Source organism: Fukomys damarensis, unplaced genomic scaffold, assembly GCF_012274545.1.
Source record: "Fukomys damarensis isolate Sample0158 unplaced genomic scaffold, DMR_v1.0_HiC HiC_scaffold_15, whole genome shotgun sequence".
Classification (NCBI taxonomy): Eukaryota; Metazoa; Chordata; class Mammalia; order Rodentia; family Bathyergidae; genus Fukomys; species Fukomys damarensis.
In genome coordinates, this window is record NW_022900927.1 from 2395470 (window position 1) to 2413932 (window position 18463).

Genomic DNA, 18463 nt, shown 5'->3' on the forward strand with positions numbered 1-18463 from the left:
GAAATTTCTAATAGTTTAATAAGATGAAGGTAAAAAAGATTATTAAAGAAAATAACCCTTTTGTGTGGAGGAGGAGAGGAAGTACTGGGATAGAGCCCAGGGCCAGCCCACTGAGCTACATCCCCCACCATTTTTTTAAATTTTGAAATGGGGTCTCATTAAGTCATTAAATTGTCAAGGCTGGGCTTAAATTTTCAGTCCTTCTGTCTCAGCCTCCCTGGGTACTGGGATTATAGGTGTGCACCGAGCCAATTATCCCCAACTCAAAAGTGACAGAGTAAGGAGGAAAGAAAGAAGTACAGTGGAGAGCTGGAGGGTCCCAGGCCCAGAGATGTGACTTCCATGACAGCATCAAGACAGCTGTGGACAGGATGGGTGGAGCGTGCAACTGCAGTCCACTGTCCTGTCCTTCTGCCTCCAGGGAGGCAGCTCAGGCAGCAACAGGGTGGATGCAAGGGCAAAGGGGGAAGCAAGAAGGATTTGCAGGTACTTCTCTGAGCAGCAAGGTCAGCAGCACAGTGAACAGCCTCAGGCTGGCAAGGAAAGACCTTCATTTACCTGTGCACAAGCGAGGGGAGGCCTCTGCTCAAGGCTGCTTCAGCGAGGTGGAGCTCAGGTCAAGCCCTAACTGGGCTTTATCCACAGGCCTCCCTCTGCAGCTCACAGGGCCTGGCCAAGCACCCCCCAATATTTCTGTTATCTCCAACCATCACACCCCATGAAGAAAAGTGACCAGAATTAATGACATCTCACACAACAGCACTGTGCCTATCTTTATGTCTGAAAGTATAAAGAGGTAGGAAATGGGACAAAAAAGGTGGGATTTCTTAAAAAGCAAAATCCTTCATCTGACAAGGAAGGAAAATAAATTAACCATGTGTTCAGAAGTTCAAAAGTCAGAGCCTAATAATTACTGAAAAATTAAGTCTGCATGTAAAACTGTAGGTAATTATGGATTTGATAGGGGAGGAAATTAGGGTATTTGCTTGGTTTTTTAATGTATCTCAGTTACTCTTATCATCTGCAAGGAACAGAATAAAATGAATGTGACTTAAATTGTGTAAATGCAAATGGGCTACTAAGTCTATTGTTGAAAATGCCATGTAAGTCCATGCTGCTGCTTGGTGTAGCCTGGCTCTGGGGGTAAATGCCAAGAGGCTCTGCTGAACACTCTGGTGAGGCCATCCCTGGAGGAGCATAGACTCCAACTCAGCAGTGCTCCTAGAGACCAACTCACTCATGCTCAGAAATACACAGCAAGCTGTTAAAAATCAGTAGCGCTCCAACCATTCTGTGTGATGAAGATGCTCTTAGCAGTGTGCGACCAAAACAAACCAGCAATATGAACTTGCAGTTCACAGGAGTATTTTTTTCAGTTTGTAACTTGGGGGTCCCCAAAACTCCACAATCCTTCCTGAATTTTATAAAAATATAAAAAGTCTAGGCAGACACCATGCGTTTATCTTAATAGAATAAGCATTGTTTAATGTATCACAGTCTGTAAGACTGCACTTAACAAAGTATTATCCAGTTTTGGGGAAACTAACTGTCATCCCAGACAACCTGCTATTAGCGCTTTAAAGTGACTTACGACTTGTCCTGCTTGTGGGGGAGGGAAAAGAAGTCGTAAACCAAGCACACTCCGAACACGGTGACACCCGTCTCCTTCACCAGCATCGCACAGGTCCCCAGAACCAAACTGAGCAGCAGGAAGAAGGCTGAAGCCGAGGGAGGGAGCTCGCCTGCAGCACCACACTGGTCCAGACTCCTAGAAGACGGGAGACAGTCTTTCAGCCTCAGAAATGTGGGTCACTTAAGACATTTAAAGGTAAGATCTGTGTCAGTTTCATTGGACCCTAAGCAAGTAAGCAGGTTAGCAAAGATTTCTTCAAGAAGCCTCACCATGGAGTGACTTTAAATTTCAAAGATAGAAAAAAAAGTAAATATCTAACAATACAAAACATAGTGCTTAAATTATGGTATACACAAATTATGGTAAAATAGGGTTAATAACAAATGAATGCTAAAATGCCATTTAAACTACTACCATAGAGGTATATTCAGCAGAGCAGAAAAATGTTTAGGAGAATGCTTTTTTAAGAAACAATAAAAGTTACTAACAACACTCCTGGCTCTAGACAGTTGCCAGGAACACATGTGTTCCAGGGTCAGGTAAAGCAGCCACTCTGCTCCCTGGACTCTGCGTCCCCCATGTGTGAGATGGGAATATTGTGCCACAGGGGGCTGAGTGAACGTCTCAGGGCACGCCAAGCCTGTCACCATCTTTAGGCGGAAGTGCCCATGCAAAATGAAGGAGTCAGTCACGTAGACACCAAAAGAAAGCAGCATTTCTGTGAGATTTTCACTTTTCTTTTCTTTCAGCCAATCCATGTTTTAACATTTATTTTCCATAAGCACGTACTGGGTAGAGTTTATTTCTTCTCAGCTTAACTCGCAACATGAATTCTCCAAAGCTCTAGAGTGCTACAATGTCTTTCTTTCCACCGATGAAAGAGAAACAGCCCCAAAACATCCCTGTCCCTTTAGCAGGTGCCTCACCCCAGCTCACTCAGGCCCACTCAAGTGCAGGCCAGTACTTCTGAGCTTGTGATATCTTCCTATTGTTCAGTCTTAGAACCATCAAATAACTTATATGCAACTTTTACAGTAGATACACATTTTTCTAGGGAGTTGTTCTATGGCATAAAGTACAAAGGTGAGCAGAGAGCACACCACCAACCTGTCATGACACATTCTTTACCACACAGCTGTGGACTTGCTGCCAGACTAATGAGATTTTCACACATCACCCACACAGAGGACGCCCCAGAGAACCAGTTTAAGTTACAGCAATTAATTCTGGTCCAACACCCAAGTAAAGAAGAAACAAATGGTAAATTGGGGCTGAAATTTTAACATTTCATGACACTATTCATGACTACAAATTTAGTGGGAGGTTGCAAAGCCAGGACCTGGAGACTAACACTATTCTAGAAAGAGGCTCCACCCTTTGTAACAAAACTTCATGAGCCTTAATTCATTTCACTGCTGATCCAAGATTTCCACTGGTTTATAAGAGAGTTTTGACTTTTGGCACTATTGGCACTTCCCAGCAATGTACTCTTTGTTTGGGAACACTTGTTTAGTACCCTTGGGTCACGGGGTGTTTATTTAGTAGCACTGTTGGCTGTGAGCCACTGGAGGCTAGTGGCACCCCTTCAGCTGTGCCAACAGAAACGTCTGCAGACATTAGCCAGAGTTCCAGGGATTTCCAGGGGGAGGGTGGGGATGGCAGCTGAGAAGGGAGGGAGATACTCCTGAGGAAGAACCAGGAGTAGAGCACAGTGCTCCTCAGAGAGGCCTGGACCCTGTAAGATGAATGTCAGTGAGCCAAGCTGAAGATCATAGTTCACAGTCCCTTACGTGGGCATCTGCCCAGGAAGCAGACACAGCTGCCCTGCGTCCCTCTGGGGGCCACACTCGGCTCCAACCGCTCTGCCGTGCTCACACTCTGTTCCCAATCCACCCACCGCCCCACCACCTCCCTGTGTGGATTCCCACTACACAGGTGAGAATGTGACTGCCCGGGAATGAAGGCACAGTCTAATGGAAAATTATTTTATTGCTTTTCATTTTCCCAAGGCAAAAAGCATCTGTATTTTGATGAAAGGAATGTGGGCTAGAAAACTATGGCTGAGAAACACTACCTTCTATTCAGCCTTGTTTTAAACTCAGAGTTGGTTTGGTGAGGATAACAAAGAGGGCAAAATTAGGACCAAAAAGAAAAGGAGAAATTAAATAAAGCATAAACAGATAGGCTAGAGTGCTACACCCAGTATATTTTGGCTCAAAGCTAAAATTCCAAATTCCATTCACAGCCAGGAACTACAAGTAAAAGGAATCAGGAAGCAAAAGCTTAGGTTTCTAGCTTTGGGCTCATAGTCTTTTTAAAACGATATGATAACAGTTCTGAGTGGGACTGAAAAAGACATGAACATGAACCCTGTATAGGGTAAGAAGAGGGTTGCAATCCCTGAGGTCCACTGAGCACTCACAGGCACAGAGTCTCCCCGCTCTCCCCAGCACGGTTCACTGAGCCATACGTACCTGTTGTAGGAGAGAAAGGCCAGCAGAAACAAGAGACATGCCAACACATCAGCTCTGCCAACAATCCCAGCCACCTAGGAATTTAACACAGTAACACATTTAAAACTCAGAAAGTTACTCTCAGAATACCTCACAGAAATGTTTTTTTAATTTTAGATGAATGAAAGGTATAAGAAACTAGAAAATGCATTAGTCTTCAAATTCTCCTTTATGATTAACCACCTCTAACTCGTCCACATAGAATACACCAAGAAACTGTACACACACGTTAGCAGTTCCCTGTACTATGAAATGTCTGGAAGCTGATGGACACCACTCTGAGCACCTCTTACAACTGTAGAGTCCAAAGGTAACACATTAATCTCATGTTTCAATAAATTATATATTATGTATACAAGTTTTTATTTTTCTGAAGTGTGTATATATTTTTGATGGACTCTATATATTCAACAATAAGCTATAATGGAAGGAAAATAGGAAGGGCAAAATTTTCATACTTTACTTTTTAACTTCTCTGTAGAAAGACGATTAACAACACCAAAGCTTATTCATTTACTGATTTATCATGAAAATCTTTAAGCGCTGGGGGTGCACCTCAGTAGTAGAGCCTTACCTACCATGCACAAGGCCTTGGGTTTGAGCCCCAGCAAAACACACACACACACACACAAAATCCTTTGAACAAACACTGCATGTCAGACACTGTGCTAGTCTTTGAGCATCATAATGATAATGGAGCAGAGAATATTCACATTACAGAAAAAAAATAAGCTGAAGAATTATACTTTAGAAAAGAAAAATTCAGAATGAGTCTGAACTCATAATTACTAAACAAGAGTGTACATTCATGTAAGAGAGCACATGTGCATGTGTGTGTGTTTTGCTCTGCCACTGAAAGAGCTTAAAAGTAATACACCCCAGTAGCAAAGAGCCATCCTAGCACCAACCATGAGCCATTCTCCCCTAAAGACACCAGCTCCTTAAAGTAGAAGCTAAGTCCAGAGTGGAGGGTGGGAGATTCCAGAGGGGCTTAGATCATCTGTCCATGTCAAAAAAATTAGGAAGTATGGAAAATATGAGTCAAAAGGACACAGAAGCCAACCACGAGGGGCTCTCACTGACCACACTAAGATGATTTTAATACTGAAACAAATGAGGGCTAAAATATATTATAAGCCATTGGAGAAACAGAAATCCATGCAAGCATATGAATCATATGTTGAGGGTCAATGAAGGACACACACGCAGGTATACACATACAAGAGCAAGCAAGGGCTGAGAAAGGAGGCCACTGCTTGCTTCATTAAAAAGGCAGACAGAAAGGAGACAGAAAATCAGCACTTTGCTTCCAAAAGAGTAAAGGTAAAGCAAGGAACATCAAAAATATCAATATGGCTAGAGGTGCAGCTCCATGACAGAGCACTTGCCCATCAGCATAGGGCCCTAGGTTAGAGCCCTACAATGGAAAAACAGTGCTAAACCTTCCGGAGGTACAAGATATTAGCCTGGCTTCAAGTATTTCCTTATCAACTACTTACTGTCTAGGAAAATTTTAAAAATACACTACAGAGAAAATGTACTACAATACCTTATACCTTCTCTGAGGAATCAAAATGAAAGTCACCACCCCTGAGAAGAAACTATCATTTATGCATTATTCTAGCTAGGTTTACTAAACCCTAAATATAATCACAAGAAGAGTCACATAAACTCAAGTCTATAAATATAGACAAGCCCTATGTTAAATATAAATATACGTTTAAAAGTTATAAAATATAACCTATTAATATTTTATAATATTACATTTTATTATACTTTAATATATTCTGGCTTATATTATTCCTAGTTATATTGCAATTTATACTCATAATATTATATATATTACATGCTGCAGAGGTATATGCTGTGTTATTCATGCACTTAATTCATTAATATGTTGGATACTAAATTTTAGACATTCTAGGTATTTACATATTATGTATTATATAGTTACAGATTACATATTACATCTATATTATTTTATTTATGTTACAGATTTTAATATCCTATAGCATTCAATTTTACTATACTACATATCATAGTAATTTGTATCTATACTATTGCTTCTTGACCTTTTAGCTAAGATCAAGTGTAATTTGTATTTACTATACTATTTTTATTTACATTACAAATTTTACTATATGCTAACTGTATGTTGCAAATTATATATTTACATAATGCATATTTATATTATAATTGCATATGGTACATAACATTTATGTATTACAATCATAAATATAAGCACTTTATATTATACATGTTTAAAATAAATTCTAAATTATATTAAATGCATGAATTTTAGAAAGACAATAAAGATCAGCAGCCATTCCAAACTAAACAAGACTAAAAAGCAATTATGAGTGGTGCTCTCTGTTTCAAACAACTGGATCATTAATGTGGAAAGCGGCATGAGTTCTGCACCCCACTCTCAAATGCTTCAGGACACAGTACAGCGTTTTCACAGAGGGAGAAAGAAAGGAAGAGTGATACGGGGGCCAATATGTTAAAAACTTGTGAATGGTGAGAAAGAATAGTCATTCTGCATATTTTTTATGATCGAAATTATTTCAAAGATGGGTAAGTTCAGCAGAGCTGGCAGCGGAGTAGGAGACAGACAACTCTTTATGAGTCTGTGCATTGTTTTGCTATATAAGATATTTGTGCATTTCCTGTCATTAGAATCAAAGAAAATGTAAAGGAGAAAGGGATATAGCTTTTAAAATGCTTCCAAGAAAAGCTCCCAAAAGAGCTGGGTGATACACAGCTCCCAAGGGAAGGAGAACATGGGCACAGAAATCAGCACCTCTAGTCGAACAGAGCCTGAGGTCCCGTGTGTTCAAGAATCACTCAACAGCAGCAGCAAATAACTTCCTCAGAAATAGACACACACACGCCTTTCCACGGTGAGCAGGCTACTCCGTGGTAAGGGCACCGTGCCAGTCCAAACCACAAATTCCCAGTACCAGGCCACCAAGGCGTCAGGATAGACTCCTCTGCCATCTGAGTGGTGATCGCTGCTTCTGAGATCTGGTTTGGGTGTGACTGTGATGGTTGCCTCTAAAGCAATGACTCATGTATAAGTGCCCTCCTGGAGAATGTTGGTGCGACTTCTTTCTTCCTTTTCCCTTCAGAGAAGAGGGTGAAGCTCACAACAGTGACATAGGTCCCTGCATGGCTTATGAAAATCATCTCTCCATGCTAAAATTGACACATATGACACCTTAACTTCACTTTGTTAGATAGTCTAATATACCTAACAGTTAAGACTCTTAGTAAAAAGTAACACAAGTATATGCACATTGACAGCAAGTCATATAATGAAAAGAATTCTAGTCTAGCACTAAGAGAAAGCTGGACCTGGCAAAGCACTGCACAGGCAGCCCAGAGCTGAAAGCTCTTGCTGACCACACACTGCTCACTGGCTGGTTAATCTATCAGGAATCCAAGCTCAGTCGTGTCGGCTGGGGAAGCATAGGACTACCATGGTGTGCAGACACAGCTCAGACTCTCGGTCTGCAGAGCAACCACTGCACACAGGTCCTGGGTGAAGCCTGCACCCACTCAGTCTACACCACAGCCTCCTTGGACCTGCAGCTCAGCATCACAGCAAGGCCCGCAAAGCTTAAACAGAGGAAACAGCAAGCCCACCAGAGTCTTGGAGTAAAGCTAGTGTGGCCCAGAGCAATGCTCGTCACAACTGCTCAGGCCGACGGCAAGATGAGCAAACTGACACTGGAATGAGGAGACCGCAAGTCAGGCGAGCATAACTAATGCACTAAAGGTATCTGAGAGCCCCGTTTCTCCCCCGCAGCCAGCCTGGAAGCAGCAGCAGTGCGTTGTACCAAGACATGGAGAATCCCGAGTCCCTCAGAACCGAAGCCCCGAGGGAGTGCTGAAATGTCAGCGGTAACCAGCAGTCTGCCTGGCCAGCCCAAACCCCTAAGAATGCAGTGTATCCTCGCTGAGGGTGGGGTGTCTGCCATCTGCTATGTGGCTAGAGCAGCCTTCGCCTATTTTTCCATTAATCAAGAGCACTGAGCTTAGTGATTGTGCTTATCCTGGGGAACACAATGTTCTAAGTGCCTCCTGTTTGCCAGATACCATGCCGACTGGAGGGACCTTATCATCTGATGGCATCAGAAGAGGTACTAATACGATATAAAGAAGTCATGTGCATGGGAAGAGGCAAAATCATTGCAAGGAGAAGGCGGAGAGGATTACTTTTGACCAGAGGTCCCTGGGAGGCTGGATGGAATGGCTGGCTTTGCAATCTGAGGCTTTAAGGACAGGAGGTGATGATTTCAGGAAGCTCACGATGAGGAATGTGATGTCGGCACCAGGGGAGGAATCGGAATGCACTCCAGGTGGAGGACAGAAGCGGGGCAGGGAAAAAGGTCTGACGATTCATGGAGTATTTCTGGAAGGGCGGCTGGCAGTGATGAACAGCATGGTGTCCAGAAAAGAAAGGGGCATTGGAAGCAGAGAGGGACTGTCAGGTCTGTGCAGTTGGACTCGGCTCTACAAACGGGCAGGCTGAATATACCATATTAAAAGAATGGTTGTCAGATACAGTGGCATGCACTTGTAACCCCAGGTGCTAGAGACACTGACACAGGAGGATCACTAGTTCAAGGGCAGCCTGGGCAAACTGACAAGACTCTGTCTCAAAACAAAAGATAAAAAGGGCTGGGGGTGTAGCTCAGTGACAGAAAAAAAATGCCACACACATGAGGCCCTGGGTCAAACATCCAATGCCACAAGAAAAATACTTTTTTAAAGCAACTGGTCAATTATGGTAAGGAGGTTAAAAAAATATATGCTAAAGGACAGTGTGTGTTTTGGATTTAAGCAGCAGGTGTTATAGCTTGTATCTAGACCTCCCCCCAAAGCCTCATGTGCTCATAGCTAGGGCTTTTCAGAACTGGCTGGATCTAGGCTACTGGGATTAGCATGGTACTAAATTAGTTCACTGATTGGAATGAGTATAATTCTGGGTTTGGTTGAATGTATTTACTGAAGACCCTCAGCGATGACACAGGAAAAGGCAAGCTCGCTACTTCCTGCCCACCACACCAAGGACTGTCTCTGTGTTGCTCCTCTGCCCTGCCACCCTGCTTTGGAGCCAGCTGATGATGGGCTGAACCTCCATAAACTGTGGGCTGAAATAAACCTTTCCTCCTTTAATTGTGGACATCAGGTATCTGGTCTCAGTAACGAGAAAAGACAGCAGGTCTCCATCCACCAGAGATTGGTTTAACCTAGGAACTAGAGTCCTCAACCAACAACCAAACACTGAGAAAACATCAAAAGTAGATGGAGTTCTCAAAGTCCTTGGGACCAGAGTTTCCGACTTCAGAACATTTACCCGTATAACATGAGATACTCTGGGGAGGGAACCCAAGTGTAATCCCAAATACCCCTATGTTTGTAGAGACAAAGGTAATTTTATACAGTATCCACCTGTACTTTTTGAGTGCGACCTGTCACGTGACGTCAGGTGTGCAATTTTTCCACTTGTGCCATCATGTCGACACTCTGAAAGTACCACATTTTCAAGTATTTTGGGTTTAAGGTGAGGAACACTGAACCTGTAATGTAACCTAGAAATCTCCCAGCAAGGTTAATGGAATCCCATGTGGAACTTGCCAACTAGGTCTTACTTTGCTCTTACAACTTATTTTTTGCAATACCGCTCATGGGATTTGTGTAAAGTATGCTCTTTGTATAGCATGGTTATTATGTATTTTATCTGATAGAATGAGCTCCATTTGAGTAGTGCTACAGCACATAATTTAATACATGGCAATAGCTACAGGCCAGACCAACTGCTAAGACCATAAGCTATTGTCTCCTCCATCCTCCCATCACAGCTCTAGAAATACAGACATCTTCCAACGTTAGCTCTTCCTATTCTTGCTTTCAACTTGTCACAATATATTTGTCCAAAATGATGATGATGATGATGTCCGAATTCTTGCAGAACTACAATAATGTTCCTTATTTCTCCACTGATTTTTCTCGTTGTTTAGAAAAATATACGCATTTCCCAAGAAATGCAATGTCCAGAAACCCTTCCAAGCACCTCAAAAACTGAAGTGTCTGGGTCTCCCTTACTTATTGCCGTTGCCCAACAGCAATATTCTATGTCCAATGTGCTGTATGCTCTCAAATGTTTGCTGAAAGATTGAGCGAACAGATGAATCTGTCCCTGTCTACTAAGCTGAGCAAAGGGTCCCACCACCCAACCACACATTCCCCTGGGGCCTGTAGAAGTTCTGCACCAAGCACAGCTCAGTAACTCAATACTTGTCTACTAAAATAAGTGTAACTACTAAAATAAGGCCTCCATCTTATCAACACGTCCATACAAAATCCTATCAGTGTTTCTAAGCCTGATCCCAACCCTAAAATTAAATTCTCCATCCTGAGATAACTTATGGTCCTGTTTTTATTCTTGCTTAACAAAGGAGAGATACTTCCAAGTAACTCCCTCCCCACCACACCAGGGTTTGTCTATGTGTTTAAATATCTCATCACCCTATCTTCTACAAAGTACATCTCCCTTTCTATTTCTCTGTCCTCAGAAATTTGCGTTGAAATATATAATTAAATAGCAATCTATTTCACTTTGTAGTGTTTTTGTTTTGGAAATCAAATTGTTTTATACCTTTCTTATATGGGTTGTATCTTTCTGCAAATATAAATACCTTTCCCAAATAAATGTCTAGCTCCCAGACTCCTTTGTCCCTTTAATTATATTATGGATTTTTTTCCATGATTAGTACATGATCCTTAGAAAACCTTTGTTAAAGGTCGTTTTGCTGAATGTACCTCTTTTCCTAGAATGTACCATAAGCTCTATCAGCTCCTGATCACCCAACCCAAAACTCTCTGTTGAATGCACTCTGTCCGTGCACCACTGAATAAAGTTGTTGTTGCCCTATTTATTTGCTCTTTCCTGTCCATCAGACACTCTAAGTTCAGACTTTCAAGTGTAATTTAAAACTATTTGTCAAAAATATAATATTGCTTATGATCTGAGATTAAAACATGTCACTGACCCAGAGTCTCACATTTTACATGCCTTGGTTATTTTTCTTCATATTATGTCCCAGGAGAACATTAGAAACTTATCATTTTGAAACTGTTATCCTATATATATTGGGGGAGGTTCATTACTGGGGATTGAACCCAGGGCTTTCCCACTGAGTGCATGCAGTCTCCCAACCCCTACAATTTAAAATTATTTTAAAATTTTGAGACTGGGTCAGGCTGTACTCAAACTTGTGATCTTCCTTCTCTAACCTCCTAGAGTGCTGGGGTTACAGGTATGCATGACCACACTCACTCAGCTTGTCATCATAATTTTAAATGCCTCAAAGGACCGAATGTCTCGTGTGCTGTAAATACCAGCACTGTAGAATTCAGTGTACCCAGTGGGATCTGAAGACCACAGCAACTCCAAGCTCTTTATCTACCATGCACACACATGTAAGTTCTTTAAATGGTGGACACTGTACCCCTCTTTCTTCTTCAACTTGAACTTTTATTTTCCCCTCAGCATTTTCTCTTAAGGTATTACATAGCTATGCTTTAAAATATTTTATTTATTATGTTATCCATGTAAGAAAAGTACACATATGATGTTTTGGTGTGTGTGGTGCTGGGAATGGAACCCAGGGTCTCAAGCACGCTAGGTAAGCTCCCTACTGCTGAATTATATCCCTGGCCCCAAATTATTTCATTTATAAAGTTTCCAAGGATCATAAGCATGTGTTAAATTTTTAATTTTGTATCACCATTCCAATTGTTAATTCACAATTGTTCAGTACATCATAACTAAAGCAGCAAAATGGTTATTAAATTTAACATTTTCCATCTTAATAACATGTAAGTGCAATGAGTTTCTTTTCACTAAGCTCAGTTAGGTACAGCTGAATCTTACCTTTTCTAGAATAAGACAGCACACAGCATCCATTCTATTCCCTGCCTTTGTCTCACATTTTGTCTCACATTAATGAGAAGTATGTGTGTGAAAGTAACAACTTAATGCTGTAACCTCCATGGTCAACAGCGATCCTCACAGCGATCCATCATCTTATACAATAGCTCAATGATCTGCCACCTAACAAATCAACCAGGTCCTCCTTTCATTTGATCAAAAGAAAGAAGTTCAGTGCCTCCATCATTAAAGTCACCTGAGCTATTCACAGTTTTGTTCAAGTAGAGCAAGAAGGCTTTAACAAGAGTTACCAAAGGAACGTTACTGCCATGACTTACATTCTCACTCGTCTCAGAAGCAGCTGATCCAGTCTAATATACTCAGAAAGAGCTGGCAAAACTGTCTTAAGAATGTAATATTTTCATAAAATAAATTTCCTTTACCAATAAATATATGACTATAATACAAAGAATATATGTGTATATAATATGTTTATATACACATGAATATTTCTCAACCCCTTGGGCTTAGAGATTTATAATTCCATTTGTGGAAAATAGCCATCATAAAATCTAACTGGAAAAATCAATCCTCATAATCAAACCAATCAGTCAAATCAGACATCTTGGGTCGGTTTACATAATCATGCTTTTATGCATCCTTATAACAACTATTTCACTTTGGAGTTCAAAACACCAACACAGGCCACAGTCCTACTCATCTAACACTGTGATGGCCTTCACAGAAATGCATAGGAGACGGGGGTGATATGAATTCTTTCTCTCAGTGCAGGATGCTCTAACTCAAGGAAGCCTCCTGGTCACCTTCACACTGGGCAGGCACCTCCAATCGGAGCACATGGGGGCATGGTAAGATCCTGACAGATGAGGTGTCCCCTCAAGGGTGACAGAGAGCAAGGTGAGGAAGAGAGAAGCGCGACATGGTTACCACAGCTGTGTTCTCCGGCAGGTCAACTGCAGGAAAGTGGCCAGGTGCCAGGTGCAGCTGTGCAAAAGACTCTAAACTCTGTGGGCCAGGCACTCCTTGGGAAGTCTCCACCTACCCCTAGCAATGCAAATAAAATAAGGTAGCTGTGGTGGCCAATGTGTGAAACCAGGTAGGTTAACAATGCTATCTTAACTGATGCATAATTGTTAGTATGTTAATCTTTCTAAACATATTTTCATCACCACAAAATAACTATACTTACTGAAAAACTGGGAAAGTAATTTGTAATTATCCTGTTTCTAACATACAGAATATCAGTCTAATCCTTCCTGGTCCAGCACGTAAGAGTTCTGCATTATAAATATGGTAAATACAAAACAGAGCGAGAGAAGGAAAACATCAGTGGGGAGCAGGGACAATGACGGCACAAGAATCTCAAGAGATCCCTTGCTGCTAAAAACACATTTGGATTTAAATTTTCTGAAAATAAAAAAGACTGTGACCATTCATTACTACCTGTAACAATAACAGCGGCTATTTAGAAAAGCAGTTATATCCTGGTGGTGCGAGAAAGCCAATTTGAGCATTCAAAAGGAAAAGTCATCAAGCAGGGGATTTATATATAAACACATTAGCGGAGCTCTGAATGGATGTGGTTCTGAACGAAAAAGAAGATCAGTGTTGCTAATAAATACACGCAGCTGCCGGCAGTCACTTCACTGAGCTCTCTACACTCACCGCCTCCGTGTGGACAGGGTGCACGGCAAACAGCAAGGCCGTGGCGAAGGCCAGCCCCCGGCTCCTGAAGACGGCTGTATCACAGGTGTACATGAGCACAAGGGTCACCAGGTAGTGTAGGATCACATTGACCACGTGGAAGTAGAATGGGTCCATGCCTGTCAGCAGTATGTTGAGCCTATAAAAAAGTTAACAAGGAAAAAATTAAAACCTGTAATGAGCTATTAGCAAAGTACAGGGAAAACATACTTTAAAAAGATAAGCTAGGTAATTATTTTTAATGACTCCCAACAGTGAGTTATTTCATATTTGAATAAGTACCACTTTCTTTTCCTATCTCAGAACTGTCCTGTCTGCAGAAATCAAGGCATACATAATGGAGAGTGTTATTTCAGAAAACCTTGGTCACACTGAGAAAGCAGGAAAGTAGAAACTGACTGTTTTCCCTCAACTCACAACTCAAGCAGACACCTGAATAATATTCTTGCTTTTACTGCCAGCCCCTCCTAAGCAGCCGAGTATTCAAAGTCCAAAGTGCTGTGGACCCCTGAGCCGGGCTACTGGAGACTAACAGAACCACGAGACCAGGGCCGTGGACACAGAGGGACAATCCAGGCCTGAACACGCTCTCTCACCCACAGTGCCACCAGGGACCACACTCCTGCAAGCATCATCTAATTACCAGCTCACAGGGAGACTTACAGGGTGCTACACACTATTACCAGGGGCAGCAGAAATAAAAAGATGAGTAAAAGTACGACGTTTCAGAATTTGGGTAAAACGTGTAACACAGATTCCCATAGAACTCAGAATTTGGCTGTTAAGACTACGACAAAGAAACTGAAAGACATCCATCAAAGGAAGAGAAATTGTTTTTTTAAACAGAATAAAAAATATTTTCAGGAGACAAAAATGCAAAACACAGAGATATTTCAAGTTTCCTTAATTTATTAATAGGACATAATGTCCCCTAATCGAGTCTGTGGGGTTAGAGAAGATGCAGTGGACAGGGTATGGCTCTTTGGGGGAGCATGAAAGTGTACAACCTGAGTAGTACCTGTGGCTGTCTTAACTCTGGTCTACTTTACTCTAACCCGTTTTACCAAACCATAATCCTAGGTCGTTATTCTCAGACCCTTGATTTGCTTCCCTTAGAGAAACAACTCCTCTTTGCCAAAACAACCAAGAATGTAAAAGTGTACTTTAAAAATGACGCACACATACTTGAAATACCTCACTTGGTTCATGCCCAGTTTCAACTCAGAATTTGAAACATCTCAAGTTTTATGTAGGCAAAAGAATCCACTCCCACTCCTCTTGAAGTAGCCACAGTCCAAAACTGAACTAGGAGAATGGATTGTTGCACAGGGCCCAACTCCAGGCACTGGTGTGTGTTCACCACCAGCTGGCAAGCACCCTGAACAGAGGAGCCCAGTGAGCAGGAACCTATGGAAGGGAAAACAGGGGCTGAGCTAGGGAATAGACCAGTGCAGCCACAGCAGGGAGAGTGGCCTACACTCCACTGCAAGGGGGCCTGCAAGTGGTGGGTGGCAAAGCTGTGGGAAATTAGAAAACTCAAGACTGGAGAGCCTGAAGAAGAGGGAGACCAACCATGGTGCGACCGCCTCCTTCTGTACCCCATCAGGGATAACCTCCGGTGCAGCCTGCTGGCGTCCACTGGAGGTCTCTCTGACTGGCAACGTTTATCAAAGGCTTTAAAAAGAATGTACCCTTTCTCTGAGAAGTCTACTTCTAGGAATTTTCTATAAGGAAATAACGAGAAATAATGTTTCACAGTTTGTGTATGTGTGTGTGTGTGTGTCCTCGCAAGGGCCCTGGCTCACACGAATGTATATCACCACGTCAGTTATAAAAGTAGCAAGGTCTAAAAAGATGGAAAGTGAATTCTCCAAACTAGGGATAGGTTAGCTTGAGACAAGATGCTATCAGGATTTTAGGGACATCTGCCTTTGTGAGAAAAGAAAAGGAATCTCTGATTCTGGGAGCTAATACGGATTCACAAAAGAGGGGCTGGCTGATGAGCCTCATAATTTAACGGGAGAGGAATGTGACAGATGCACCACATCTTTATTTTAACAAAAGCACTTGTCAAGATTTCTTGAAATCTCCCTGCATACAAGATAGCTTAAGACAGATTTGTAGTAACACAGAGCAAAGAGTGGTGAGAAATAATAAATCAGTGTCTTCCTGAACTGAGACGTTCAACGTATGTCCACGTGCTGTTATCTATTGTTCCCAATATTTTTATCAAAGACTTAAATGATTAAACTATAGAGTGTGTGCTTATCGGGATTACAAATACTTGTACGTGGGAACAGAAGTCAACGTGCTGTAAGCCTGATTGAGAGTCAAAGAATGAATAGCTGAATTTTTTATTTTTTCCCAGTACCAGGGATTGAACCCAAGGCCTTCACACCAGCCCTTTTTTGCCTTGGTATTTTGAGCAGAGCCTCACTACATCACTAGGTTGCCCAGACTGGGCTCAAGCTTGCAATCCTCCTGCCTCCGCTTCCCGGGGGTGCTGGGACTACAGGCGCGGACACCACCAGGTCTAGCTGAAATTATTAATTGTAAGAATAGTGAACAGAATAAAGATCCACTTCGGCATATAAAAGAGAATGCAACACTTTCAACTTAGACTAAAACTATAAAGAGGTGTTCAGCTGCACTCAAGCCACAGTTAATATGCCCTGGCTACGAAAACAAACCAAACCAAAAGTCAGAGATGGGAACCGCAGGAGTCGAGCTGCGTTTCATTTCCACTACTCCTCAGGGTCAGTGAGAACTGAGCATGTGTCAGGGATGGTGCCAGGCTCAAGGGGACACACAGAAGACTCAGCACAGTGAGACCAGAGAGGCCCCTCAGCAGAAGGTGGACAGAGGCAGAACCCCGCAGGCAAGGACATCAGGGCAGGAAGCTCACAAAGCGACACTTTCCACTCTAGCTATGGGCGGCAGAGTAGGGCAGGCAGTGTCCCAGGAGACAGCTGGCCCCAGGGTGCTTCCAGAACAGCAGAGCAGCTTGAAGGAGAGCTGGGGAAATGAGGCTTCACCAAGACAGTCTGGGGAATGGGGATGCTCAGCCTAAAGAAAGGTGACAGGAATGGTGCCCAGCTCTCGTGGAAGGACTGAGCCGTATTTATAGCATTTCCCGTGTCGAGCACAACGTCCCACCCACATTGTCACAACAAGAGTCTGCACGAGCAAGCACAGGAATGACGGAAAGACGTACATAAGCAATGCACTTTCTCTAAGTATCTCCGCAAGGCGAAGGTGAGATCCAACGGCATCGCTGTGAACAGGCACGGTTTAGCCTGTGAATCACTCAGCCTCACCTTTATGTCATTTTTCTAATTTGCCAATTTAATAAGGTGATCTCATATAAAAACATACAGTTTTGCTGTACATATTAGAAGACTTGGCAGCTCTGGTCCTGCATGGCTCCACAGGAATGTGGCTGTCCGCTCTGGTAGGGACACAGGTCCACAATGTGCCACCGTCTCTGCCAACTCCTCCTGCAGTCTGAGCCAAGGTCATGTGCTCATCATTATACACATACTGTTTTTCTCTTAGCAGAGAGGCCAGCGGAGCATTTCCTGGGCTTGTATCACTATCGCATATGGAAAAATAAAAAGAATCAAAACTACTGTCATAGAAAAATGGAAGGAAGTGTAGGAGAAAGTGTAAAAGAGAACACACCTCAGGTACCTGATAGGCAAAGCATTACACATCCCAGGCTCTAATCTCACATCAGACCATTCATTGCTCTACCTGTTTACAGCTTTTGAGTTTTCAGCCATTCGTATACAAAGTAGTAAAAGGAGTGCAGTTCAAAGAGAGAAGGAACACAAACCAGTGACCACTTCATCATTTAAAACCAGTGTCCCTGCAGAAGTGGCAGGAAAGCCGAGACGCCACCCACACAGCACCATCCCAGGATGCACGGCAGCACCCCACCCATTTTCCAAAGTCTGCTAATAACAGGCCTCAGGAGTTAGGAGCAGGGTCTCCACAGCCTGCAAGGCGTTAACTGCTTCCCACCATGCCAACTCACCAGCACTCAGCAGCTTCTCAGTGAACAGTCTGACAAATTAATTTACATGATACTGGAAGTTGGAAAAGATCTCTCTCTTTAAACTCTAGGAGTCTTCCATTTTGTTTAAAAACAACTTGAACAAGCAGTAAGAAATAAAAATTTTTTTAACGAAGTAATGGTAATAGATATCTCTGACTGCCTGAAAACCCTCCAGTTTAGCAAATATGAACAACTACAAATCACCCCTCTGCCATTTGAAATCCTCTGCCTTCCAATAAAACTCCCCAGAAAAGTGAGCCCACAGCACCGGGCAATCATACCAGCTGCCATCTCCATTTCCGGGGAAGGCCAGAGGGCACAGGGCCATTAGCTCATTACCTCCTCTCACAGCCAAAGGCTGGAGACACCAAACGTGGCTCTCTTCTGAAAATAGCTCTGGTTTCAACAAAGACACTTGAGAGACTTTCCCAAGCAGCAGTTCCTCAGGAAATGGGGATGCTCAGCCTAGAGAAAGGTGACAGGAATGGTATCCCGCTCTCTGGAGGGCAGGGCTTTCTGTCAGCACATTCATGCCTGCTCCTGGCAGACCCATTTTCCCATTCTTAGGGCACCCAGGATGCCTAGGAGTAAAC

The 18463-nt window shown here is 42.7% G+C and overlaps 1 protein-coding gene across 2 annotated transcripts in view; it reads right to left on the reverse strand.

Annotated features, from left to right (window-relative positions):
- The window catches only part of Tmtc1 (transmembrane O-mannosyltransferase targeting cadherins 1), a 215788-nt gene extending 201842 nt beyond the window's left edge, over nucleotides 1–13946 (reverse strand). For both annotated transcript variants that reach the window (XM_010628972.2, XM_010628971.2), the window contains exons 1-3: nucleotides 13775–13946; nucleotides 4108–4181; nucleotides 1592–1768 (exon numbers count right to left, since the gene is read on the reverse strand). In XM_010628972.2, coding sequence (XP_010627274.1) covers nucleotides 1592–1768; nucleotides 4108–4181; nucleotides 13775–13930 — 407 coding nt within the window. In that variant the 5' untranslated portion in view covers nucleotides 13931–13946. The remainder of the gene's footprint in view (nucleotides 1–1591; nucleotides 1769–4107; nucleotides 4182–13774) is intronic.
- Nucleotides 13947–18463: the final 4517 nt, after the last annotated feature.